Consider the following 27,180-nt stretch of genomic DNA (forward strand, 5'->3'; position numbering starts at 1 on the left):
CACTGTGTGATTGGCTTCCTTCAGGATGCAGTTTACATTAGTACGCAAGCACACATTCTGACTACGTACAGATTTTTAATATATTCATAACAACCCCTAAGAATAAAAACTTAGAACCATCAGAATATAAGCAACGATCTTAATACCTTAAGTACAAAGGATGGGAGTGTTTGGGGCTGGGGATGGGAAGAGAATGATCTAGCTTTCTGTTGGGATAGTTGGACCGACCAGGACAGGAGGTGCTAACAGGTGCTGTGGTGGGGTTCTTAGAGCTAACAGAATTGCTCACTTGCAGTTATGTGCCCACACAAAACTTCCCCATTTTAACCAATGTGATCATGCCAGATTATTGAAACTAATGTTCCTGAGTGTGACTGAAAAGGGAAAAAGGCTCTGCAGTTCTTTCATCCCTCCTTGTTCTTGGCTACTGGGTACCATTCACACGTCCTTGATCTACCTCACAATATGGGTCTGAAGTTCTTCATTTTCCTCCTGTGCCCACGGCACTAGGAAATAAGGCTGCAAATAAAAGCTGGAACAATAATCGCTTCAGTCCCTACAGCTTCATACGAAAGGGAAATAGAAAAGAGGGCAGGTTGTGTGATTCATATGGATGTATATTAGAAATCCCCTGCACACAGCTAGAATTTGATGAGTTCAGGGGTCGGAAACTCCCTGTGCCTTCATTTAGAGGGCAAGTTCCAGGATGTTGAATTTGTTGGAAGGAATTTTCTGAAGAAACTCAGGAAGTTGATATTTCAGTTCATCACATTCTCTTTAAGGGCTGCTGAAGTTGGTTGGTCTTGAGCCATTCATTCAACCTATAAAATGTTGGTTGAATGGATCAATCTGCCTCACAGCCACCTACTTGGGGCGTGTATGATGCAACCAACCTCTCAACTGTTTATCAATATAATTATAATAATGAGACAGGGCATGAAAACATTCCAGAAACCACAGGGGTATTTTATGAGCATGGGTGAATTTCCATTGCATTTAAGCAGAATAAAATACAATTATTTGTCCCCCGAAAAAAGACTCCACCTCCGCTGAATGATGCCCCATTTTTCCAGTGACACCCTAAAGTTTAATGGATTGAAATAGTTTCCCCCTTATCAAACATAAAACAATATATTTACGATGCAAAAACAAATAAAATAAAATAAAAATTAACAGAGGATCTATACTTTGTAAATAGGCCATTGGCAGGAATTACAGGACTTTTTTCAGAGTGCTTTGGGTCACTGTCCTGTTGGAACATGAATCTTCACCCTAAATGTAAATCTCTTGTGGACTGAAACAGGTTCTTCACAGGGACTTGTCTGCATTTGCCTCCATCCAACTTACCATTGATAGCAACAAGGTTCCAGCCCCTCCTGCTGAAAAGTAACCTCATAGCATGATACTGCCATCTTAGTGATTGATGGTAGGGATGGTGTTATCTTGGTGATGGTCTGTGCTTGGTTTGTGTGAATCACTGAGCTTTGCTTTAAGACCATTATGCTCTACTTTAGTCACATCCAACCATTAAAACATCTTCAAGAAGGTCTCAGGGTATGTCACATGCCAACTGGAAAATTTCAGGTGGGACTTAATGTTGGCCTTTCTCAAAAGTGGCTTCTATCTAGCCCCTCTCCCAAAGAGGCCAAATCTATGAAGTGCTGAAGAGATTGTTGAGCTCTTGTTCCTTCCATTTCAGCCAATGAGTTTTGCAACTCTGTCAGTGTTGTAGCTGACCTCTTGGTTGGCAACAGTCTCTTGTCTGGGTGCTCAATTTGGTCAAATGACTGGATCTTAGTTCCATATATTTTACACATTTCTTTTTGCAATGGACTTAACTGTGCTCCTGAGAGGGTTAAAAGCTTTGTCTCCTCTATCATTTTGCCTCCTAACAACTTCATTTTAATGTTACACAGACAGTTCCTTGGTGTTCATGACAGCACGACTGATCTCATCTGCCGTTTCGGTTGTGAGACCTCACTAAATTGGTGATATTCACAGGTGTATTTGAAATCAACATTGATGGACCTCGTTAACATAATAAGTGTGATCTCTCAAAAAAAAAGGAATCCACCTGGCCCAATTGTGTCAAATTCAGGTTTTTATTTTTAAAAGAAATCTAAAGATATCTTTAATTTTGACATTATAGACAGTATCATTATACAACATATACGAGTAGAAAAAAATTCATACAGTGATTTTTCAACACAGCACAATGAGAAATAATCACTGTAGGCACTGTAGCGGCAGACAGATAGGAATTAAATACTGGAGTGTTAGCATGTTTCTCTGTATTTCATAAACAGTATTGATATGGCTCATAACTTTGATGGTTTGAGTGAAGTATCCAGTGCCGTGCCCCATGTCAAAGTGACATTTCAGTCCAAGAATCATTGTTCATCAAAATATAAAAGGTATTAATGCCTTTCTTGACTTTGGGTAGTCTTCAAATTTCGCAAGGTACCACCTAGAAATAAACACACATTCCATGAGTATCGTATTAATATATTGTTAACACACCACAAACTTCTTGTTTCTCATAAATTTCAAAAACATCTTCAACAGGCTTTATCAACAGCACAGCTATACTCAATATGTACAATATGTGGGTAATCAACACTGAAACTAGAGCTGGCAAAATGTATCATGTAATTCAGCCAGGATTTATTTAAGAACACAATAACAGATCAAGACAGCTTTTCTTTCAACATATAAGGCACTGTAGCCACAAACTGTATAATTGATTTGAAAATCATGGCAACTGTAATATCGGACAGCTTGTCTGTAAATACTGACATGCTGTACAGAATTGCACAATTCCACAGTTTTATGCAAAGTTGTTTACTGGCTTGTTGTACGTGTGCTCATTGTATATCTCTCATGCACTAATCAGCGAGAGGGTCTTCTCCCTTCCATACAATTCCAATAAGGAACTGGCCACTGAGACTAAACTGGTACAGTTTCAAACTCTTTTCTGCTCTAAGCTGGTGTGAAGATGAACAGGGAGCCGCAGTCCTGGTTGCAGCCCTTGCTGGCGTAGCAGGTATTCTGGTTTCACGGGAAACTTACTTGTGATGAGCCACAGCCCTGCTGGAAAGCACGACGAACGTAAAGATGGCAAAAGCAGCACTGTGAATGGAGTGAGCCGCAAGAGCAAATCCTGACCACTCCACAATTTCCCCCAGGAAATTTGCGCCTGACACATATTCAAACATGCCACCTGCAAAGCAGGTCAGACATTGAGTATAAGCTTGAAGGCCTTGCAAGCTTCATTGCGATGAGCACATCTATCTGTGTTCTTACGATTAGTTAATCTCTAACAGATGTAGTACACCTCACACACACCTGGCAGCCCTGAATACTAGTAGTGAATAAGGAAACAGGCTTGAAACTAGAAGATTGCATGTTCAAAGGCACTGCTGCTGTGCCTTTTAGGAAGCTAGTAAATGTGAATTATTTTAGTAAAATATCTAGTTGTGGAAATTTTGTAATACATGAATTATTTTTGTATCTCTCAATCCTGCCATTGGGAATGTACTGCCCATGCGCTAATCATGACCCAGTTCATGAATAGCTGTGCATTTCTTTTCTTAAATAATTAAAATACATGTGAATCCCTGTCAACATGTTAAATAGGAACTAGTGGGAAAAAGATAAGTATTATTGTCACTTTAGGGGAGCCATTCAGATGTTTCAGAAGTTTGTGTTACTACCTAGTCACAGCAAAAATTTCACTGAAGATTAATGATTCAACTATCATAGGACACACAATGAATTGTCAAAGTGTCAAATTAATTTGAAGCTATGCTTTCAATCCCATGCCAAATCAATGCAGTGCCACTATTATATTTACTGCCATCAAAATGGATTATTATAATTGTTTGAAACAGCACACTGCTTTTAATACAATGTTAAACCAGCTTTGAAGCATATGTGAATACACACCATTGTGCTCATTTTAAAATATTCTCCAATAGCTCTCCATGTTTAGAAATGAATTTAGCCTCCACGTGCTGTATAAACACCCTGCATACGAAGTTGTAAATATATGACAAGATGTTACTGCAAACTGTCAGAGATTATTAATATCTTCAGGCTGGACTGTTGGGTGCAAAAGCAGCGACTCATCAGGCAAGGGCCTGTTTTTATTTCTGACTGAAAGAAACTGGATCTTTTTATCATGGCACATTACACATTCATGACTAATTATTTATCAAATTCTGGCATCATACAACAAGATTTGAGTTGAACACTGAGTGATCTAGAGATGTGTTCTCAATAACGACTCTTTGTTCACAAATGTGAACTTCTCTAGTTGCAATTTGTCTCCAGAAAAGATTTTAAAAACTTAAATGAACATAACTGCAATAACTCCTATATCCACAGCTAACACTTTACACAACATACCTTCTGATCTCATTTTAAAACCCATGGTCTGAAATGCACACTGATATCAGGCATTATTTAAACTCTTTGTACATGTCTCTTCTCACTGAATCTGTATTTAGCGATGAACAGTGTCAGTTGGCCACCTTTCAATTCTGCAGTTTATGTGGAATTGATCAGATCCATGTAACATCTCAGTGGGATAATGAGTCAGTGAGGTAGTTTCATCATCAGGCCTTGCAGGCCATTGATAAATACATCTCAGCCTCTGTCCCAGGTTTTTAACCAGCAGAGTATACTGAAATTCTCCAACCAGACCTATACACCCAGCCTATACACTCAGGGCTACTAAATGTTTTTATGTGGCAAGTGTAATTTTCAACAACAACAGTGCTCAGATTACTTACCTACTGGTATCTTATAACCCGTTTCCCCGGGTTTTCGAAGGTTTCGAAGGATATGGTCTGAATGGATGTTTACAAGCCACCCTAATAACCAGAGCACGAATCCTGAAAGTAAGCCAATGTGCAAAGTTGGCCAATGAATAATAGTGTTTGTTATAGGAAGCATTATTTAATGCTAAAGGAATAAGTAAAATGAATATTAAAAGGCATTTGAACTAATGGGAACTTAAATCATGCCCAGACTAATACTGTCTGTTCTAGCAGGAGAAAAAGTTTAGGATTAGGTTTTAAGACCAATGATAGAAAAAAAAAAATCAACATGGAGTAGGAGATTTGAAATTTCAGTTAGAAACGTTAATCAAACAGGTGGTAATTTGCCAAACTGAACAATTTTAGTTCTTAAAGTATAAAGTATAATTCATTTTCGGCAACTTTAGCATGAACCACAATATTTATCAATTGACCATATCTGCTTACCGGCGATGAACCAAGGGTGTCTGACCCAGTCTTTAGGGTACTCTGCAAAGTGGCTCAGGTGTCGTATCTGGAGATATCCATTGTATATACAGAAAACAAACGCCAGGGCAAACGAAAAAAAGGGGGTTGGTTTTCCTCCTCTAATCAAAAACGGGTAGATGAGAGATCTACGACAGAAACCACAATTAATTTATATTAATTTTATGTTGATTTTCCACCCAAACCCACCTCAGGTACAGACAAGTTTAAGTATGATGATGATGATTATGATGATTATTATCATCAATAATAACAATATTGCTAATAATGATCATAATTTTCTTAATAATAATAACAATAATAATAATAATGCAGTGAACGATGTCATAATCAACTGCGTTGCCCCGATAGAAAAGATATTAATGTATATTAATAATGAAATTAATGTAATAAATATGAAATATATTAATGTATAAAGACAATTATGTTTAAATATACTCGTAATGCTTACCTGTGCACATAATGACAAAAATACATAGCGATAAGAAAACGATTTGCCGTATCAGATAACTGTGGAGCAGACGACTTCAGCACTAAAAAGACGGGTAACACGAATGCAGGCAACTCCTGCACAAACCATGCAAGTTTAACGTTGACAGGAAACCCATATTTGCTGGTTGCATATCTGCCATAGGGGACGTTCTCAAAAAGTAAAGTTAAAAATGTTGCCCCGGCCATGAATATTAGAATGTAAGACATGCATTGTAGTATATAGTGCTCCTCATCTTCTGAACCGAACACCGCGGTAAAGATATCCCCCATTGTAACGCGAAACTTCACCGAAAAGTCACGTTCCTTCAAATTAAAATAGTACTCGATCTGATTCTTTTCTGGAAACTGTCCACTGCAGCTCAACTTTAAAAGATCACCATAACAATGCAACTTAACAGACCATTACAACTGAAAGCGTGCAATCATTCTACATGATGTAAGACGATAAATTTACACCAATCACAAAGGACAGAATACAGAGAGTTAATAAGTAGGCGGTTCTTAAACCGAAACAAACCACTCGAATTCCGCTCTGCCCCATATGATCATCAATAAACCAATAGGGACTCTTGAACGTATTGTGGTGAGGTAACATCATATAGCCGCTAAAAAGCGAAATACAATAAATACAGTTTGAACGCTAGAATTAGTACAGAACAAGTATGCTTATCCCTAATTGCAGCCGGTGCCGTTTCATTTCCGTACATGACACGAGCAGTATACATATATATGGTTTTATAACAGTAGCTTCTGTTTTATCATTGCATAATTAAAACGCAGATACACCCCTAGGTGCCTCCTTATTTGCCTGTTTTGTTGGGTTTAAATATATTTAATTGAGTTGTCCAACTGTATTGAACGCATTATTATTTAGCGATAAATATTCCACTTTAGTGAACTTTTCACTCACCGTGTTTCTTTTAGTCACATTTTTTAGAAGGCGGCGCTGGTTACCTATCGGGCTTTCCTCGTCTATCAGCGTGTGCGAGTATACGACACATGTCTATACATTGGACCAACTTCATTGCATACTGACTGGAACATTGTTTGGCACATAGCTTGCTGCTAGCTATACACTTAAATATCTTAATAGCTAGTTAGCTACGTTGCGAAGGTTTATCTCCAGAGTGATTTGTGTGTGCAATATGGGAAAAAGAAGCCGGAACCGACAGAAAAATCAACAAGATAGAAATGGAAAGCCAGATGGAAGGACCAGAGATAATGCTGTAAGTTGGCTAGCTTTCAAGTAAAAAAAAAGAATATGTTTATGTTTTTAATTAACGGTAGTTATTGTACTAAGTTTGAAGCATGTCCATGACTTGGTTTCCCCAACCTAGCAACCTACCTAACAGGTAGCTAACCAGCTAGCTACAGTTAAATCCATTGAATACAATAGATCACTTGGTTAGCAGGCTTACTACCCATGGAATTGGCAGATTGAGATCAAGCATGTTGTTGACATTCCACGGTGTAGCACGTTTTCCGACCGGCTAGCAAAGATGTCAGTAATCATGATTAGAATTCTGGAAATATGCTGCATATTGTGGAATCTTGCTACACTGTAGCAAGTTGTTGGCTGCGTTTGAAATGCCCAATGACAATGTCCACTAAATTAATTTATAGTATGCAATACATCGTTCAGTCTGTAGTGTTTCTACACAATTTCCACCGAGGTGATGATGGTAGGCGATGTCCTATGCTTAACTTTTTGACAATTTAAATCAAATTCTCGAGCCCTCGCCCAGAGCTGTTGTCTATACTGAAGGCGATGACGCCAGCAAGACCTAAATCCTGTGGCCGCAGCTAGCACGCAGTCCGTGACCAGAGATGCAAAACAGTGCACGAAACGGTGATTCAGAATTTGTCTGTCCCTTGTGACTTCCATTAAGAAACACTCAAATGATGTTGCCGCCTTCAGGGATGGGGTGCAGGCTACTCTGAAATCATCAAGGAAAACAAGCTGTTTGAACACTACTACCAAGAGTTGAAGATCGTACCAGAGGGGGAATTTGAGCAGTTCATGGAGGCCATGAGGGAGCCCCTGCCAGCCACTATCAGAATAACAGGGTACAAAAGGTAAGCGATGTGAAAGTCATGATTGGCACTGCTGGTTTTAAACCACAGCAAACTCTGTGCTGAGTACAATGACTTGTAAAATATGATACTACCTGCGCCTCCAATGTGTATATTTGGTGTAGGGTGTATTGGTGATGAGGAAACTTTGGCCTAGAATTAAATTGGTTTGAGAAAATTACTCCAGAGAACTTTGATTCTCGGCCAAAGTTGAGTCGAAATGTCTCTTTGGATAGTCCAGAATTAAAATTTGCACATTTCATTAATGGGGCGACATAGCTCAGGAGGTAAGACCGATTGTCTGGCAGTCGGAGGGTTGCCGGTTCAAACCCCGCCCTGGGCATGTTGAAGTGTCCTTGAGCAAGACACCTAACCCCTAACCACTAACTGCTCTGGCGAATGAGAGGCATCAATTGTAAAGCGCTTTGGATAAAAGCGCTATATAAATGCAGTCCATTTACCATTTACCATTCATTAAATTGGACCAGTTCACCACTTGCACTGAACAAGCAAATATTAAGTAAATAAATAAGGTCTTCCCATCCAGGAAAGTTTGTTTAGCATTTTTCCCAACCAAACAGTGTCATTTTTTGTCACTTTTAGAATGTCTCTTAACTTAACAGTTACACGTTCTGTGCCTTTTAGATGTTCATTAGCCATTTCCATCCCTGTGTGTAGCTGGGTAATGGCAAAGGTGTAAATATCTCATGCAATTTCAAATGGATATACAGTGCCCTCGATAATGTTTGGGACAAAGACGTATCACATTTTGATTTGGTTCTGTACTCTGCAGTTTTAGATTTATTACCAAACAATTCACATGTGGTTAAAGTGCAGGTTTTCAGCTGTTAGTGTATTTATATACATTTTGGTTTCAACATGTAGAAATGACAGCACTTTTTATATATAACCCTCCCCCCATTTCAGGGCACCAGAACATTTGGAACATATTAATGTTATGTAAATCAAAGCAATCATGTTTTGTACTTTCTCGCCTATCCTTTGCATGGAATGACTGCTTGTCATCTGTAACCCATAGACATCACCAAGAAAAGAGTATCTTCTCTGGTGATGCTCTACCAGGCCTGTACTGCAACCATCTTCAGCTCCTGCTTGCTCCTGTGGCTAGTTGCCTTAAGTTTTTTTTTTCAGCGTATGAAAAACATGTTTAGCTGGATTCAGATTCGGTGACTGATTTGGCCAGTCAAGAATTTTATTAATGGGGTGATACTGTTTATTAGTAGGGGTCAGATGGCATGATCCCTCATTAAGTAAGAGACTGAAGAACATTGGACTGTTGGTACTAAACCCAACACCAAAACACATCTGCAAAATAAAAAAATCAAATGTAATATAATAAATATAAATATATATGTAATATAATAAATATCTGTTTTTTTTTTGTCAGCCATGCCAAAGAGATCCTCCATTGCTTAAAGGAGAAGTACTTTAAAGAGATTCAAGACCTTGAGATCGATGGCCAAAAGATCGAGGCCCCACAAGCCCTGAGTTGGTAAGGACATTCATTCATGGATCAGACCCTGGAATCGTATTTGTTTGTTGTATTCTCTGTGGCCTGTGTGTGTTGTCATCATTAATCAGGTGGCATTGGTAGACGTTGCCTGCACGTTAATGCACAGCGCTAGCCTCACCAAATTCGAGTCGAGAGGATTTTAGCTTTCGCTACTGAAATGGAAATGGTAAAAAATGGCGAGGGTTAATGCCACTTTTCTTTTCTGTAAAATCTCGAGGTATCCAGATGAGCTGGCGTGGCACACCAACATGAGCAGGAAGATCCTGAGGAAGTCTCCGCTGCTGGAGAAGTTCCACCAGTTCCTGGTCAGCGAAACAGAATCGGTCAGTCCACTGCTGCAAAATGGCTCTTCACAGAACTTATAACATATACATTTGTACTGCTGTAGTACCCTGATGTGTAAATAAATCATATTGTGAGTCTTAATTTCTGAGGTATGATGAGAGTAATTCACTAATAGCAATATTTAACTTAAGAAATTTGATAGTCTTTTTACAATCATCTGAATTATGTTAAATATGTGATATTTTGCCTACTTCTAAATCCTTTAAAGATTTCTGTTTGGCTTAGGACATCTTTTTAGCATGCAAGGTGTAGATCTATTATTATGTAGACCATATCATTAAATCATAGCTTACTGATAAGAAAACAGGAGTGCATAAAATGGTGCACATAAATGTAGTTTGTGCAAATTGAAGCATGGTGCAGGCTCATGAAAGCCTTAAAGCACTTAATGTATTTCTTTGTGGCCTTAATGTTTTATGAGAACTATGTATATCAGTTTCTCAACTTATGACAATATTATTTCAGACTCAAACCTGACCTGTTGTTACCTCTTCCTTTCAAAGGGGAACATCAGCCGACAAGAAGCCGTCAGTATGATCCCTCCTCTCCTCCTGAAGATAGAGTCTCATCACAAGGTCATTTCTGAAGAAAATTGACAGCTTATTTGCATTTTCCTGGAATTAATTATTATTTTTTTTATAATTCTCCAGGGATGATTTATGGTTGGCTTTCATGTTGAAGTGGTTTGACAGAGTTAATTGCACGAGCTTTCTGCTGCCAGGTATAATTAGGGTGGCACGGCTGCTGTTGAGGAGAGTAATATATGCCAGATAAGAGAAGGAGGAGGATTGTTTGGAGTTCATGATGTCACTGGAAATCTTCCCAGGGGACACAGCCTATATAACGGGACACCTCAAAAGTGACTAGGGTTTTAGTCATGTTTACATTGCTTCCAGATATAGCTGTTCTTTGGTTGTTACAGGCTAACTTGATTCATTTTGCAGAGTAACTGCCATTGCTGAAGTTGACTTGGGGAAAGTTACAGTAATCAGGGTGTTTTTGTTTGTGCGTTTTTCAGATAAATAACTCCCAACTTTTTACGTTCCGCTGTTTGTCTTAACCAACCACAAGTTTTATAAAGGTGTAGAAAATTCATTCAGTAATGGCTACACACATTTATTATAATTGCAGTGTCATAATGACTTTTCCCTCACCCCTTCAGCTTCCTTAAATATCTGTATGTGCATTGCTGGATGTGTATTTAAGCAGCTATGCATCCTATAAGGTTTGCACACAATGGAGACAGAGACACTGGGCGCAGAAGAACAGTGTCCAGAGCTGGTGTGCATATTCACACGGCTAAGGGGGAGTCTTTCGTTAGAAGTGCACATTTTGTGAATTGCATGAAGTGAAAACTTGGCCAAGCAGATTTGGGACAATCTTCATGAAAACTTACTCTTCCCGATCTGCACTCAAGTGCCAACATGTTATTTATTTGCTGGCAACTTAATTTTTAATTAAGTAGGATTTTAGTGATTGCTGCAGTAATGAGTAATGAGTAAAGAACTTGTTCCTGGTTATGGTTATACACTTTGTTGTATGTTGCTCTGGATAAGAGCGTCTGCCAAATGCCTGTAATGTAATGTAATGACCCATCAGAAGCGTGTGCAAAAATGACAGAGATGAGCAGTAGCTTAATTCATTCCAGTGCAAAATATTGCGTTTTCATAGTCGACTGCCGCACAGTATGCTTACACAAAAACGGAACCTGTTCTCAATCAGGTTGTATTTGCAGTTTCGTGTGGGTATGATGTGAGTGCCATTTTCGCTTCTGGAATGGATGCAGTCTGTTGTTCCTCCAGTGGAATTAAATCAAAATGAAATGGATGGCCCCAAGCCACCACGGTGTGCTCCACCAAACCCCGGCATGTGACCAGGGACGATGATGCGCTATGCATGCACACGGCCACATTACAATGGTGTTCAAGTGAAAGCCGAGGGCCAAATGCGACTCGACTGGTCCTCGTTTGAAGTTTAATGTTTTAATTTTACGGTCTGCTGTCCTACTGCTTCATCAATAGACCTTTTGAAATATTCATGCATTCAGACGGAGGGCAGATCATATTTGGCTGAGATGACGTTGGCCTGAGGTCTTCTACCTTGACCTGAAAATGTCCCTGCACACTGAAGCTGGCATGTCTAGCTACTGTAGCTTATGTATCGCCTTAGCCAGAGTATAAATGAGTAGCAACAAACTTTATCATGCCATTATGTTTTAATGAAGGACCCATATTTGACACACAAACCTCTGTGTGCAGATTCTGGACATGTGTGCAGCTCCGGGGTCCAAGACTGCACAGCTGATTGAGATGCTGCACTCTGACATGGACGTACCCTTTCCAGGTACATTTACCTTTTTATTAACTTTACTGACTGCAGAAAGTTGGATAGAAAATCCTCTATAGCTACGATTAAAATGTATCATACTTATCTCTTTCTTTGGAGATAAGTACATGGTTTTATGTGAATTTTTGTTCGATTGTAAGCAAAAAGGCAAATGAGTGTTGGTCTTAGGCTATCACTGCTACGCCTGGGCGCCATTTGCCGTTCTCCGTTTGTAGATGAGAGGACGGATGAAACGATGCGTTAAATATTCGCCGCTGCTTATTTCGAGATTGAGTGAAGAACTTGAGCGTTCGGAAGCGGCGAGCGTCGATTGGTTTTGCGTTGTTTGAAGCCCCCTCTTGAAGCCCCCACTTGCGTGAAATTTCACTAATTGGCATTTGCGGACCTCTGTTTTTCAACAAACCCGTCCAGAGCTCTCTGCGCGGCTAACTGCTGCGACATTTAGCTCCTCACCGGTGAAGCCGCGTACAGTGGAAAATGTGATTTCCAGCTTTAATTAGGCAGCAGATGGAAAGGGGGGAGAAAAATTGTCATAGCGTGTTAGACATTTTTCCTCTTCATTTCGCCAGTGGTAATCACCGTAATGGAAGGACCTCAGAAACCGGGCTGGTGAAACGCATTTAAGTGTTTACTTGCAGTGGCTGCCTGTTTATTTTCCCATGTAGTCTTACTGAATTTTAAGATCTTCTTTCAAGAGATGAGCAGCCTCGCTGGCGGTACAAAGTACTTCAAACGAGATGAGTTAACATGACAGTCATTTGGAAGCTAGCGTGGTGCGTGAGAGAAAGCAGGCCTCAGCACGAGTGTTCTTAAGGTAGAGGAGAGCCACTCAAACCTTTGAAACGTGCAGTGTGCTCAGATGCAGCGGCAGTTAGCCTTAAAGCTGAGAACAAACGGCAGGGTTGCTAACGGCGCCCCCCCCCCCCCCACCCCCGTGTGACGCAGAGGGCTTCGTCATCGCTAACGACGTGGACAACAAGCGCTGCTACCTCCTGGTCCACCAGGCCAAGAGGCTGAACAGCCCGTGCATCATGGTGGTCAACCACGACGCCTCCAGCATCCCCAACCTACTGGTGGACTCTAACGGCAAGAGGGAAGTCCTGCTCTATGACAGAATACTCTGCGACGTCCCCTGCAGGTGGGTTGAAAATCACAGTGCATTACTGCTGCACTAGACGCAGAATCCAGCACCTGATTGGTCCGTCTCTTTGAGCTAGAACATTTAATACACATGGTGAAGTAAAGGGATGCATGCGGACGATTGTCTTGCACAGTTTTAGGCAGTTCCTAACTTACCCTGTTTGCAAGTCTTTGTCTGACATGTGAGTAGACTACTGAAAATGTAGGCCTTGGCAGGGCTCGGGAATGGCTTTCTCTGTGTTATGTTTTTAAATTGACTCCTGCCGTGCGTCTGCTTGTTTGTGTACGAGCGATTATTTTGTGCGATTATGACCAGAGTAAAAAAAAAAAAAAAAAAAAAAGAATGTATGCTCGCTCTTTTTTCATCTGCACAAAATACATTTTCAAAAAAAAAAAAAAAAAAAATCATCTCTCATGACCACATCAGTCCACCATGGAAAAACCTCTCAAAGTCCTGACCTCAAGTGGCGGTGACTCTGCCTCGCCAGCTAAGCGCATTCGGGGCCGACGCCCGTGCCAAGGGCAACACGTGTGGGGGCGTTCATTTCAGAAGAACGATGTGGCCGGCCGTTCCTGCAGAGTAATGGCTTCCTTCTCTCGGATGGATGATGATGACCTGCGGTCCTGCGCACTCGTCTCCCGCCTGACATAATTAGTTTTTCCGAACTCTGTAATTACCGCACGTCGGCACACCCCCGAACGTAACTAGATCGTGTTTCCTCAGGCTGAACACTTTCACCCCAAAATAATGTGTTGCTAAAAGCAGCGGGGAGCAAGTTTTTGTGCCAAAACCCTTAAGTGACTGACACAGAAGGGTGGCATCTGGATGAACTCTCCAGGAAGCAGGCTGGGCTGCCCTGAAGCCAGAGCGGTGCGGTACAGGTGCGTCTCTTCAGTCCGTGCTGATTTTCTTATTTTTTGGTTGTCCTCAGCGGAGACGGGACGATGAGGAAGAACATTGACGTGTGGAAGAAGTGGTCAACCAGCAACAGCTTGCAGCTGCACGGGTGAGTGAGGGACGACGGCCGCCCTGGGCTCTACGAGCGGGTCTGGCTGAGGTGCGCATGCGAGGGCATGCGCTAGTGCGTGCGTGCGCGTCTGTCGGGGCTGCAGTCACGGACGTGAGCGTCCATACGCGCGTGATTGGCGGGTTTGTGACGCAGCGATGGCGTAATGCCGTTGTAGCTTTGTTAATTGCGGTCTGTGTGTGTGAGTGATCGTCGGTCCAGCGAGGGCGCCTTGCTTGCCTCTCCATTGGAAGGCGTGTACGTGTTTTGTAATGCGGCTTTTACACTCGTGCGCTAACTGACCCCTGTGCGTGTCGCTCAGCCTGCAGCTGAGGATCGCAGTGCGGGGGGTGGAGCAGCTGGCCGTGGGGGGAAGGATGGTGTACTCCACCTGTTCGCTCAACCCCATCGAGGACGAGGCCGTGATCGCCTCTCTGCTGGAGAAGAGTGAAGGTGGGCATTTCATAACCGAGTGCACGCAGGCACAGTCTGCACACACTGGCTCTGACGTCTTCTTATTGTCAGCTGCCAGAGCTCCATGTGTCGAGAGTTCAGTTAAAGCTAAATCTCGCAAATGCAAACCTTGATGCCCATTGTGTAGCTTCTTAGTGGTTATTGTGGGTTATTGACTTGAGTGATAATAAGACCTCATTCCTTCCAGGTGCCTTAGAGCTTGCAGATGCCTCAGATGATCTGCCAGGGTTGAAGCGGATGCCCGGGATGACAAACTGGAAGGTATTCCTATTTCCTCTCCCTCCTAGCTTGTGACTCCTTTTATTACCCTTTCTTCGCTACCACAGCGTTGGGCCTAGTCCGGCGTGTCGGGTGGGTCTCGGCACCCCTGGTTACCGCTACATTAGTCCCTGCTAATGAGGTGCCAGGTGCCCACAGGTGACCTGCTGTTGTTTACGAGCGAAATGCTAGCTCCGCTGCCGCACCGGTGCCTGTAGCGTGTAGAATAGCCGCAGGTTCATCGGCGATAGCATCTCAGGCGCTAAAGCTGCCGCGCTCCTTGGGTGCCGGTCACACAGCTGTGAGTCGAGGCGTAATCGGTGGTTCCAAACTGGGGCGAAAAAAATAAAAGGAGCAAATATGGGGTCGTTTGACGAGTGCTTTCGTGTATGGGGTTTCCCACAGGGGCCTGAAAACCCTGAGTGTGCTTGACTGCCAATGTGGAAATGGAAGGTTGTGGAAGGGCTGGGGTTTTCAGTGGTTGACGGTGTTATGCTGTTTAATGCCTTTTGTGAAGAGAAAAAAAAATCACAGAAAGCAAAATGTGACGCAAGTGTTCCATTTCCCAAAGCATGCGGCCTCCCCCGATGAATTGTTTATACTGTGAGGGTCATGTTTTCAGTCAAATTATTTCACATTGTTCAGTTATATGATCATTCATTTACAAATAAGGTCCTTTTAGTATCCCTGAAACAAATTTTAGAAGGTTCTTGGAATTATCTTAGAAAAGCATGTGAATGTTTTATTTAAAATGCTATAAAAATGACGTGTTGCATTATCCTAAATGCACTTTGTCAGATGAGGGGTTGAAGGCTTCAGTGCTATGCTCTCTGGACCAAATTCTTTAATGGGCACTATGTGAGCGATTCATTATCTATCAATCGTCTTACTGAAATACTGTCTTATTCCGTGCTTATGGGGGGAAAAAGTATATTAAAATTATGTTCTACCACTTTTCTGCCACAGACTTCTAAAAGGAAAGTTTGAGCATGTTACATTTTTTATGTCCTCCATGATAGGAGCTAGTTTAAACTGACTAGTTTATTGTGAATTGTCAAAACTCTTATGAAATGATTCCCTCCGTTGAGACAGGAAATGTAGAAAGATTTTTTTTTTCCTGGTGCAGACTTTGGCTCAGCGCTTTGTAAATATTTACACCACATGAATTGGCATGTGTAACAACTCTCTGTATAACCTCTTAATTACACGTAGTGCTGAGTGGGTATGGAGTTTCCCTACAGAAACAGGGCTCAGCATTCTGGGCTAATATCATCCTTGCCTGTGTAACTAACTGAAATAAAGTTAAAATGAAAAAAAGAAAAGAAAAGTGGATCAAAGTTGGAGGCCAGATGGTTTTGTGCTGGCCCACAGCTGTTTCATATCCACACGTGAAGCTTTGTTTACATTTCAGTCATGCGCTAAATATGCTTTAAAGGTTACCTGAAATCCAATATACTGTAGCTAGCTACTCAAAGGTCGACTGTCTCACTACGGACATGGTTTGCAGTGTTTATACTACTCTGTTAAAAATGTGAAAGTAAACCCATTCATTAAAATGTTAGTAATGTAACATGAATAGGGTAAAGGACCTTCATTTAGACATTTTGTGTCCTACATGGAAATATGTGCACTTCTGGAGTTGGTGATGTCATATTGATGGTGTGACGTGGTGTAATAGCAGTGTTATCTGCTCTGTACAGTATCAATTTGGATGCAACCTCTCAAATAATATCTAATTCCACTGCCTTCATGGTAATAAACGATTCACCGTTTTCTGAAAAACATTAGGCAAAGGCCTCATAATTACAGAGGTAACGACTTGTGTAACCGTTTGATAATGTGAATGCAAAATAGAAGAAAAACATTTTTTTTTTTCATACTTCCATTTACAAAGAGGTGAGCTTAGCTGCCAATGTAGCATAATGGTTAGGGAGCTGAGCTCGTGACTTCAAGGTTATAGGCTCAGTTTGCAGGTCAGACGCCGCTATTGTACCCTTGATACTTATCAGGATACCAAAATACTTAACCTTAACTGCTTCAGTGAGACGCCCAGCTGCATCAATGGAGTCAGCTGTTCAGTGCCTAAAAAATGTAGCCAGGTCTTTGGAGGTGGAATCTGAGTAAAATTGAACCCAAAGCTCGAGTTACTTTGCAGGGTGCTGACTAACGTGCGTTGATTTGCTTGTCCTTGTTGATTCAGATTTACCCTTCGGTCTGGATTTCATTTCTAACCCTGTCTTTTTTCAGCTTATGACTAAAGGTGGGGAGTGGTACACAGACTGGTCAGAGGTGCCAAAGAATCTGCACACACAAATCCGGCCCACAATGTTCCCTCCCACCGACCCGGACAAGCTCAAAAGCCTGAAGCTGGAGAGATGGTGCGTCTCTTGCGCATCGTGAATCTGAGCTCTGCGAATCCTTTGCCTCGCTCTGTGGTGACATCACATATTCATAAAGGCACAGCTGCTTTCACCCTGCTATTGTTTAATGTTGTGGCAAAGCCCGTGTCATGACGATGGGGAAATGAAGATAAAGTAGTGCGGGTTTTCTGGTTTTATGAAGTCTGTAACCACAAGAGGGCACAGTCGGGCTACAGTTCTTTGGAGGCGTGATGTCACGCAAATCCATTACAGGATGAAAACTGTGGTGCATTTACTGCAGCTATGCAAATATTACTTGAGACTCATTGTCATGGCAACAATGACTGAAATATGAAAAATGCAAATGTGTTATCAATATTGGGAAAAGCATCAAAAAAGGGCATTCAAATAGACATTCAGGGAATTAATTGCCATCGACGTGCAAGGGCAAATTGACTGAGAACTGCTGTGAACACTATGCTAGCATGGGAAATTAGCGTATATTGCTTTAGATGGGTAGTTCTATTGTAGAAAAGCCCATTTGGAGCACTGTAGTTCATTGGTATGTGGATGGTCACATGATAATACATACCTTATGTGTATTATATGGAGCGGCTCGATGTGAAATGTGTGGCATCACGTCATTCAACCCTGACCCCACTGTAATTCTGAGCGGCAAACGGTAGGGAAAGGGAACGTCATTTTAAAGTCATCGGCGCGACTCAACCTCCAGTTTCGAGTGTGGGAAGCATAGCTTGAGCGCCCTGCAGGCTTTGAGTGACGTTCCTTTGAGTGAGGCTCTTTGCAAAAGACGCCCCTGAGACCTGTTCAGCTTCATAAGTGCGGAATATTGCAAATGTTTGGAAATCTTCATTTCCCACGGTGACGGCACCTGCTTAGGGATTACTGTAGAGCGACAGGCCTTGATTTCTGATTGCCTACCGCCAGCAATGTACGAGGGAAGCATGTGAAGCGTGTGGCCGTTTTAACAGCTCTCTCAATGCGATGCATTCCAGCATGAGGATACTACCGCACCACCAGAACACCGGCGGGTTCTTCGTGGCCGTGCTGGTGAAGAAGGCGCCCATGCCCTGGAACCGGCGGTTTCCTAAGGTACCCTGACCCCTCCCCCCCCCGCCGTCACTCACACGCTACACTGCGTCCAGCTGGAAGGGTCTTTGGCTTTTGAAACGTTGTCAGGGTTTGAGTCGAGTCCGAATTTCACTGTTGGCTGTCGTGTAGAAGATGATCAGCAGATTGAGATGTTTACTGAATCCTAATCCTGCCTAAAATTAATTTTGACATCAGCTTTGAGGGTTATGGGGAGAAAAAGAGTCTGTATTTGTAAATGAATCTCTGGGAAAGATCCTTATTCGGGCTTAGCCAGATCACCCTAACAAGGTAAATGGCCCTAACGAGCAGATTTATAAATGAGCGCTATCATACATTCCCTTCTTTTCTTTCTTATGCAGTCTCACTAGGTCTGCCCTTTAAGCTCTGGATCTGTTTAATTGTGCAATTCACTGTAGGTGATAAAATTGGTAAAGCTTAGTTTTTTTTTTTTTAAAGCTTTGTGAATCTATTAATCTTGTTTTTTTAAACGTAAATGGTATTGCTTTGATTTGGCTAAATTGGAATATCAGTTTGATAAGAGGCTTCCGGAATGTGAATTTAGGAGAGAGGCGTTTTGCGTGTTAATCTCTAAAGCTCATTCCCCGTAAGCCGCGTTTAAAAGCGGCTGCGTAGCGGGACAGGGGGGATTTGCGCGCGGGCGAGGAGAGAGAACCCTCGCCCTGCCGGTTCACCTGCCGTCACCCCGCCCCAATCCGTCCCTCCTCCCCCCTCAGATCCGTCACAGGGAAGCGGAAGCCCCGCCCCCCTGCCCCACCCCCCCGGCCGAGGAGCCCCTCCCCGCCGCGGCCCCCGGCGCCAAGCCAGAGGAGGAAGGAGAGGCGGCGGCCGAGGACACGCCCCCGGGGCCCGAGCCGGGCGACCCCGCGCAGGAGACCGCCCCCACTGCCAAAGCCGCGGTGTGCGGGTGAGACGACGCTTCGCCGCTTCCTCTGGGCCATCCGTCACGGTCTGCTACCGTCTTCGGTCAGAGGGTTGCGTGTTCAAATCCCGCGTGGAGTGCTGCTGTTGTTAGCCCAGAAAGGCTTGTGCTGAACTGTGTCAGTTAAAGATTCAGCTGTATGAAAGTAAATACAGTATTTCAGTAAGTTAGGCCTTTGAAAACTTGAGGTGAAAAGCTGTTGAAAAGCTCATCTCTACGGAGACGTTAAAGGAGCACCAACACACAAAGCCTAATGCGTAGGATGTCAAAATGCATTGTGACACTCCCGGAACACTGAAACACTGCTGATTGTTATCATGTGGCTAGCAGTGTGGTTAGACTAGCAGTGTGCATAGACTTAGACAAATACAGACCACTGAAAGCAACCCATCTGAGCATACACAAAATGGACCATTTTTATTCATTGAGCTTTGGCATTGGGAGCCTATTCATGCATTTAATCTAACAACTTTTGCGACGAGTAAAAACATTCTCCAACAGAACTTTAAATGCCGAAGAGGGGAGTTTCAGCTGTCTATTCTGCACTTTGTATGAGCAGTAGATAAAGTTGTTTAAGAACCAAGAAAGAATTTGAAGTTACCTTCATTCCTAGGTGATACACTCCATGTTTTTTTTTTTTTGCATTGGGGTTTTGTGTGAGGTTCCCCTTTATGGATCCTGTGTGCCCTCCCCCCCCACCCCCTTTCTGTAGTGGTCTCCTTGACCCCCTCTGTGCCTCAGACTAGTGGAGGAGACCGCTCTGCAGCACTGCCCTTGCTGAAAGCTTTACTCGTCTTCTCTCATTGGAAGAACGCTTCCGCTCGCGGTCGTCCACTTCCTCTCTCCTCATTTTTGGCTCCTGTCACCGGGTTTACTTTAGGAGGCTTCCGAATGCCCGTTACGCAACGAGGACTCTTCCCTAATCCAGCGGGCTGAACGGTATTTAAGGTGAATTAAGTGGTATAAAATGGTACCACTTTCCAGCTCAAGCCAGCCTTTGAATTATAGTAATCTCCCCCCCTCCCCCTCCCCCTTCTGTTTTATATCGCCGTGGTGAGGTTGCTGCAGTGTGAGGCTCGCGGAGCCTGTGCGGGCTTCTCGCGGCGAAGGATCCCGCGCTCGTTTCAGAGCGCGCGCGCTCGGCCGATTCGCCGCCACGGCGTCCCCGCTGACATGAAACGCTTTCCGTTCGCAGGCCTCCGCCATCAAAGAAGATGAAGCTGTTCGGCTTCAAAGAAGATCCCTTTGTGTTCCTGACTGAGGACGACCCGGTGTTCCCTCCCATCCAGTGAGTGCCACTAACAGCCGCTCTCAACGCCCCCCCCCCCATCCAAACCCCCCCCCCCCCACCCTGAAACACGCTGTCTGCCCGCATGGAATAATGCCAGCTGCGTTATTATACCCAACCAAAGCGCCTGCCTGGCTGCTGTGCCGTTGGCGTTTGATAAGGGGATTCTTCCCCGTCTCCAGTATGAGTATAAATAAAAATGTACATTTCACGGGAGCTATTCTGAGGTAACGGACACTGAAGTAGACGTGACAGCGTGTGTTTCCTGACTAGTGTAATTGAGAATTTAGGGTGTTATTTTTCCATGAGTTGTTAGCTGAGCATGAGCAGGAAATGAGTTTTCTCGGCCCTGTTTTTGTGGAAGAAGAATAACATCAGAAAGGGCTCGAGCGTTTTTGAGCTGCCGGCCGCCAGCTGAACCGGAGCGAGCGCCGCCAGCCTCGCTCCCCGGCCCTGTCCATATGGCCCGTCCTCCTGCGTGTTAAACCAACAGTGTGTGTGCGTGTGCGTTTGCGTGCGTGTGTGTACATCTGTGTGTGCGTCTGTGTGCGTGTACGTCCGTGTGTGTTTGTGTGTGTGTGCGTGTGTGTGTGCGTGTTTGTCTGCGTCTGTGTACATCTGTGTGTGTGAATGTGCATGCGTGTGCGTCTGTGTGTGTGTGTGTGTGTCCATGCGTGGGTCTGTGTGTGTTTGCGTGTCTGTGTGTGCGTGTGTCTGTGTCTGTGTCTGTCTGTGTGTGTGTGCGTGTGCGTGCATGTGCGTGTCTGTGGGTGTGCGTGTTTGTCTGCGTTTGTGTACATCTGTGTGTGTGAATGTGCATGCGTGTGTGTGTGTGTGTGTGTGTCCGTGCGTGTGTCTGTGTTTGTTTGCGTGTGCGTGCGTTCGTGTGTGTGTTTGTGTGTGCGTGTTCATGCGTCTCTGTGTGTGTGTTCCAGAGCCTTTTACAACCTGTCCCCGGCGTTTCCGAAGCTGAACGTGCTCACCAGGACCCACGAGGGGAAGAAGAGGCATCTGTACATGGTCTCCAAGGAGCTGCGCAACGTCCTGCTCAACAACAGCGAGCGCATGAAGGTGAGGGCCGCCCACACACGGGCCCCTGCGGGGGAGAACCAGCCCGCGGTCATAAATACCACAGCCTGCGGTCCCCTCGCCTGACCCGCCGAGAGTGAGCCGTCTCCTCTGAAACATGCACACTCTCAAAGCCCCAGTGTTCAGTCATTAACATGAGAGCCTCAATTCTTTTTAGGCTTTTCCTTTTTCCACTGAACGCCAACCGTTACTGTATCTGTTTTGTTGTGAATCCCGTCATTTAGAATAAAGCATTATATTCACAGGCTGTAGGCCTGTCTGTAGCACTTGTTGATTCAATATGCCGTGCTCTGTTCGATCACGTGACATGAAAGTGACAGTTCTCTCCTTGGAGTCTAACGCGCATGTCTGTGGCACGCAGGTGATAAACACAGGCGTGAAGGTGTGGTCTCGGAACAACGACGGGGAGCAGTTTGGCTGTGCCTTCAGGCTCGCCCAGGAGGTAATATGGCACACCCTCTCTGGGCTGAAAATAGATCCCATTTCAAATAAAGAGCTCAGATGTTCTGTTGCTGCTCAAACATCACCTGATGTTGACAGTAGTGGTGCAGTACAGCATGTGACTTAATGTCTAACTGCAGTCATTTTAATTACCATGCTGCACATAATGGTATCTACTGTGGCATAATGCCTAATTCTGTGTTGTAAGTGCACACCTGACTGAGTTTTAGGAGGAATGACGGGACGTTTTCCTCCCCCTGCAGGGCATATACACCCTCTCCCCTTACATCAACGCCCGCATCATCAGCGTGAGCGTGGAGGACGTGAAGGTCCTGCTGACGCAGGAGAACCCCTACCTCAGCAAGCTGGGGAGCGACGCCAACGCTCAGGCCAAGCAGCTGGGTCAGTCCCCCCCCCCAGACCAGTCAGGTCACAGAGGCGGGGACCGGGCCGCGGCTCATTTCTGTAAAGCCGGGAGTGTCAAGCTGCTTTACTGTTCCATTGGGTTCCTGTGACTTCCTGTGGCCCCTGCGCATTAGTGCCCTTCCTCATCCTGTCTGAGCGGATGGAGGTCAGATCCAAGATGTGCTCATATTTCTTTTTTTTTCTTCTTCTTCTTTACAGCGATGGGCAGCATCGTTCTGAAGTACAAACCAGACCCACAGTAAGTGCATGTCCCCTTTCTACATGTGTGTGTATTTTTATGCAAGTAATATTTTGAAGAAATATTTTTCAAACGTAGAAGTACAGAATGCATCCATGAACTGCATCCATGAGAGAAGGTAACCAGATGTGTCCACCCGTCTGTCCATGCACCTTCAGCCATTTCTTCTTCGAGCCACTGCCTGGCAAATGGTCCGAGGGCAACAAGTGAGGTCTGTTGTCTCTCGGAGGTATTCCGCAAAAATGACTTTCACAGGAAGAGCAGGCTAAGACCCTGCTGCTCCTAAGATGCGACTAGCCACTGTATAAATGTGGCATTGGCTCTTCCTGTGCTCTTTAAGTGCACTTTCTCAAAGATGAAAGCTGTGTTGCTCAGCTGCATGAGGCTTTAATGAAGGTTAAATTGGTGAAGGGAATTTTTTTTTGCCTCAAACTAATGGAGTGGAGCATCCAGGCGTGGCGTATAAACCCAGTGGCTTCAAGCAGACATTACATTTATGTGTGAAGTGGCACTCTTTCATAATTGGAAATTGAAGGCGTGATTAATCAGCCTCTAAAAAAGAATCTATTTGCCCAAGAGTCGCTGGTGAGTAGTTTGCATTTGGTATGATTTTCCCACAGTTTTCCATAGGTATAAGGACCGTCACAGAGATAGTTGTCTTCGCAGCCCTGTGTATGTCCACCCTGGCAGAGATAGATGTCTGCGCAGTTCGATGTATACCAATCCTGGCAGAGATAGATGTCTGCGCAGTTCGATGTATACCAATCCTGGCAGAGATGGATGTCTGCGCAGCTCAGGGTATATCTACCCTGGCAGAGATGGATGTCTGCGCAGCTCAGTGTATATCCACCCTGGCAGAGATGGATGTCTGCGCAGCTCAGTGTATATCTACCCTGGCAGAGATGGATGTCTGCGCAGCTCAGTGTATATCTACCCTGGCAGAGATAGATGTCTGCGCAGCTCAGTGTATACCCACCCTGGCAGAGATAGATGTCTGCGCAGCTCGGTGTATGTCTACCCTGGCAGAGATGGATGTCTGCGCAGCTCAATGTATATCCACCCTGGCAGAGATGGATGTCTGCGCAGCTCAATGTATATCCACCCTGGCAGAGATAGATGTCTGCGCAGCTCGGTGTATGTCTTCCCTGGCTGAGATAGATGTCTGCTGAAGACAGCAGCTGGCAGGACGTGCTTTGAGCACAGCTAACCACTGAGTGTTTTATTGGCCCAGCTTCTCGAGTGCGTGTTAGAGAGAGAGGCACCTGCAGGCTCAAAGAGGCTCTGTTCTCCCGCGGCTGGCCGGACACCAGCGCCCAGCGGATTCACGCGGAATAGTTATTTGGCTGAGCGCACCTCGGACGAGGAGCGACGCACGCTCGCGAGTACCGCGCTCGTCTAACGCATCCGCTAGCCGCCGCGCCAGGAGAGGGTGGCCTTTCCAGGTGTGCGCTAACCAAACAGGACAAGTCTGTGGAGAGCGCTCGCGGGCTTCTGGAGCATTCTGTGTTTACACTAGCCTGAGATTCAGCTGTTGCTCGGTGTGTTCTGCGTCTCTGAGGCCTGTGGCTCAGCCCCGTCTGGATCTTTCTCAGCGTACCATGTGACCAGGCGTGGGCTGGGCGAAGGTGCCCATGTCTATTGTGATGTCATGGGCTGAGTAGTGAAGATGTGCCCAGCAGGGATCTCAAACTGAAATCCTTCAGGGCCGTTGGCTTTTGATGTGTTCCTGCACTCAAGCTTAATTATCAGTGGCTGATTGACAGAAAGGTCTGCACAACTTGTTTCCAAGGCCTAAATTGGCTGCTGACTGAATAGAAACGGCAGAAAAGCTAGCAGAGGATGCAGCCCTCCAGGACTGGAGTTTGAGTCCCCTGCTGGGACTCCCTGTAGGGCCTACAGACGGTCAACTAAGGCCAGTTATTTTAAAAGTGTTGTACGTCATGATAAAGAAATGAAGACATTGAAGAAATGTAGACACATTTAAAATGAGTTTGTCAGATGGCACTTGACTGAGTTCATTGCTGCCATTTCAGCTAAATTTTTAAATAACTGCAGCAATCAAATCTGGCAACATCACAAGAGTGCACTGGGTAATTTAATTGTGGAATCTGACTTCAGGTTTTATTATTCAGTTTTCCTTGGTTAGGTTTTCCTTAGTTCTCAAACTAGCCTCCACGTCAGTAGGCGACAACTTGGAAATTAAACGGACTTGGCAGCAATCTAGTGAGCTTTTTTCGACTGTGCAGTTAGAGTACGAGCGTGAGCTTTTGAGCTGTGCAGTGTTGAGTAGCATGAGCCGTGTGTCGTGGTGTGTGTGTATAGGTGTGTGTGTGTGTGTGCGCGTGCATGCGTGTTACAGCACACATGCCTGAGCACCGAGCGCTGTGTCCGTTGCCAGGCACGCCGACGCCCCGCAGTGCCCCATCGAGCTGTGCGGCTGGCGAGGGAAGACCTCCATCCGGGCCTTCGTGCCGCGGAACGAGCGCTTCCACTACCTGCGCATGGTGGGGGTGGAGGTGTTCCGGGAGAAGCAGGGCCGGAGGGACGACCAGGCCCGCGAGGCCCCGGCGGACGGGGACCCCGAGGCCACGCTCACGGAGGACCCCGAGGCCACGCCCACTGAGGACCCCGGGAAGGCGGAGCCAGAGGCGGACGGAGAGGCCGAGGGCGACCTGCCGTCGGACGGGGAGGCGGACGAGAACAACGGCTCCGCCCCCGGGCGCGACGCCACGGAAACCGACGAAGCGAAGGGCTCCTGAGCCCCATCGACCGGCGGGAGGAAGGATAGCCACGGAGGAGGCGGAGCTGAACGGGGGCGTGGCGCGGGCCAATCAGAGAGAGGGTGGGCGGTGAGCGGCAGGCAGACCTTAGTCTAGGCTACGGCCAGTACAGATACCGCAGCTTTTCTACTGAGCAACGGGGTGCCTGCAGATTCAACCACGCCAGCCAGTTCGCCGCTGCGTGTGCAGTCGGCTCCAAAATAAATGCTGTTCTTTTATTTTATTTTATTTTATACATGCGTTTTTCGTACGTCCTTAACCCTCCTGTGTTTGAATTGCAATATGTTGCCCAGTTAAATGTAGTATTGGCGTCAATCTAATTTTTCTTTTTAAATAAAATACGATTACTGAAAGCTGTTGCCATAGGCTTGAAAATAAAGTAGGCATTTTGTTCATGTTTTTACAGTCATTTGTTAAGTGGGAACTCCAGCTAAAAGGTGTAATCTGACACATTCTATCCTACCCTCTGAATAATTTGTGTTGCCTGTTTTGCGTCAAAACCAAATCTTTGATTTGTATATGCAGAAGACCGTTACAAGTGTTGATGTTTTTGGGATATAGCTCCCATTCCTCTCCTGTCCTCTCCTCTCCTCGCCTCTTAAGTTCCCTAATCACAATATCTAAGACATGACTGAAGCTTTGGAGTTATCTGAACAGCAGGCCTGCAGGCATTGTCCCGGAGTGCCATTGTTTGGGCCCCCCCCCCAAATTATGGGTGTTACGTAATGCCTCGAGTTCCCCTTAAAGGTAAATTTCTTCAAGGTTTTTATGAATACCTTGTAAATGCAGAATGTATGGTATTTCCTGTTGCACGACAATGCAATGTTAATATAAATACTAGTTTTCTCTTGTTTTACTTTACAATATTTCAATTTCAGCATTTGTTTTAGCAAATTAAAATGTTAATAAATGGAATTCCTTTTAAAGCATTGTTTGGAATATGCCCTTTGACAAATGAATAATAAAAACATCCTACAAATTGATGATGTCATTGTCAGTTGTTATAAAGAGCATAACTGGCTTTATTTTACTTAAGTTTGTTTTTCTCCTGGAAAAAAAATGGTGCTGAAGAATAGCCTTTATAGTTCTTTTCATTTCTCTCACTGTTTGGTAACAACATTCATTGTTTTTTTTTTAATTGTTATTTGCCTTTGCTCAGTCACCATAAAGTATGCCTGTAGGCTGCTTTGATTAGCAGTAAAGAGAAATGCTTGAGGCTCGTTCGCTTCTTGCAGTTGCAAAGAAGTACAAGCGAGTCAAAGCAAGTCAGCTGAGGACTCTGAATGCAGCATGACCGCTCGTGGACTTCCTGAGTTTTGAGTTTGATTGATTGTCAGAGAGAGTGATGTTCCTTGCTTCTGCCGTTGCCAGCTCTGTAATACTGTAATGAATTCCTCCTTCACGGAGAGCGTATTCTCCTAGAGCAGGCCTTTTAAATCCAGTTCTTTCCGAAAGTGGACATCCACGACCCTTTTGCTGCGAAAGGCACGCATTATTTATGCTGGTGCCTTCGTCCAGCTGTTTTAAAGT

General features: G+C 44.5%; 2 protein-coding genes across 2 annotated transcripts; one reads left to right on the forward strand and one right to left on the reverse strand.

Annotated features, from left to right (window-relative positions):
• Positions 1-2,083: 2,083 nt before the first annotated feature.
• srd5a1 (steroid-5-alpha-reductase, alpha polypeptide 1 (3-oxo-5 alpha-steroid delta 4-dehydrogenase alpha 1)) lies at positions 2,084-6,282 on the reverse strand. The gene is made up of 5 exons (XM_064347792.1): positions 5,758-6,282; positions 5,268-5,434; positions 4,794-4,895; positions 3,070-3,220; positions 2,084-2,467 (listed from the first exon to the last, which is right to left on the reverse strand). The coding sequence occupies exons 1-5, from the start codon at positions 6,066-6,068 to the stop codon at positions 2,401-2,403; spliced, it is 798 nt and encodes a 265-aa protein (XP_064203862.1). The 5' UTR covers positions 6,069-6,282; the 3' UTR covers positions 2,084-2,400.
• A 460-nt stretch (positions 6,283-6,742) lies between these two features.
• nsun2 (NOP2/Sun RNA methyltransferase 2) lies at positions 6,743-26,633 on the forward strand. The gene is made up of 19 exons (XM_064347789.1): positions 6,743-7,024; positions 7,717-7,874; positions 9,280-9,384; positions 9,623-9,728; positions 10,254-10,325; positions 12,009-12,093; positions 13,042-13,234; positions 14,169-14,243; positions 14,566-14,696; positions 14,905-14,978; positions 17,223-17,353; positions 18,352-18,448; positions 19,183-19,373; positions 20,584-20,676; positions 21,612-21,747; positions 22,127-22,207; positions 22,470-22,608; positions 22,831-22,870; positions 25,269-26,633. Exons 1-19 carry the CDS (start codon positions 6,944-6,946, stop codon positions 25,627-25,629), a joined length of 2,349 nt encoding a protein of 782 aa, XP_064203859.1. The 5' UTR covers positions 6,743-6,943; the 3' UTR covers positions 25,630-26,633.
• The last annotated feature ends 547 nt before the right edge of the window (positions 26,634-27,180 follow it).

Source organism: Anguilla rostrata, chromosome 8 (assembly GCF_018555375.3).
Source record: "Anguilla rostrata isolate EN2019 chromosome 8, ASM1855537v3, whole genome shotgun sequence".
In the NCBI taxonomy this organism is placed as follows: domain Eukaryota; kingdom Metazoa; phylum Chordata; class Actinopteri; order Anguilliformes; family Anguillidae; genus Anguilla; species Anguilla rostrata.

Excerpts from the sequence above, each read along its gene's own strand:
- nsun2 (XM_064347789.1), top strand. The coding sequence starts at position 6,944 with ATGGGAAAAAGAAGCCGGAACCGACAGAAAAATCAACAAGATAGAAAT. Across the intron at positions 9,385-9,622 it reads GCCCCACAAGCCCTGAGTTG|GTATCCAGATGAGCTGGCGT; the intron begins GTAAGGACATTC and ends TAAAATCTCGAG. Across the intron at positions 14,979-17,222 it reads CCGGGATGACAAACTGGAAG|CTTATGACTAAAGGTGGGGA; the intron begins GTATTCCTATTT and ends GTCTTTTTTCAG.
- srd5a1 (XM_064347792.1), bottom strand. The coding sequence starts at position 6,068 with ATGGGGGATATCTTTACCGCGGTGTTCGGTTCAGAAGATGAGGAGCAC. Across the intron at positions 4,896-5,267 it reads ACACCCTTGGTTCATCGCCG|GATTCGTGCTCTGGTTATTA; the intron begins GTAAGCAGATAT and ends GCTTACTTTCAG. Across the intron at positions 3,221-4,793 it reads GGGTTATAAGATACCAGTAG|GTGGCATGTTTGAATATGTG; the intron begins GTAAGTAATCTG and ends CCTGCTTTGCAG.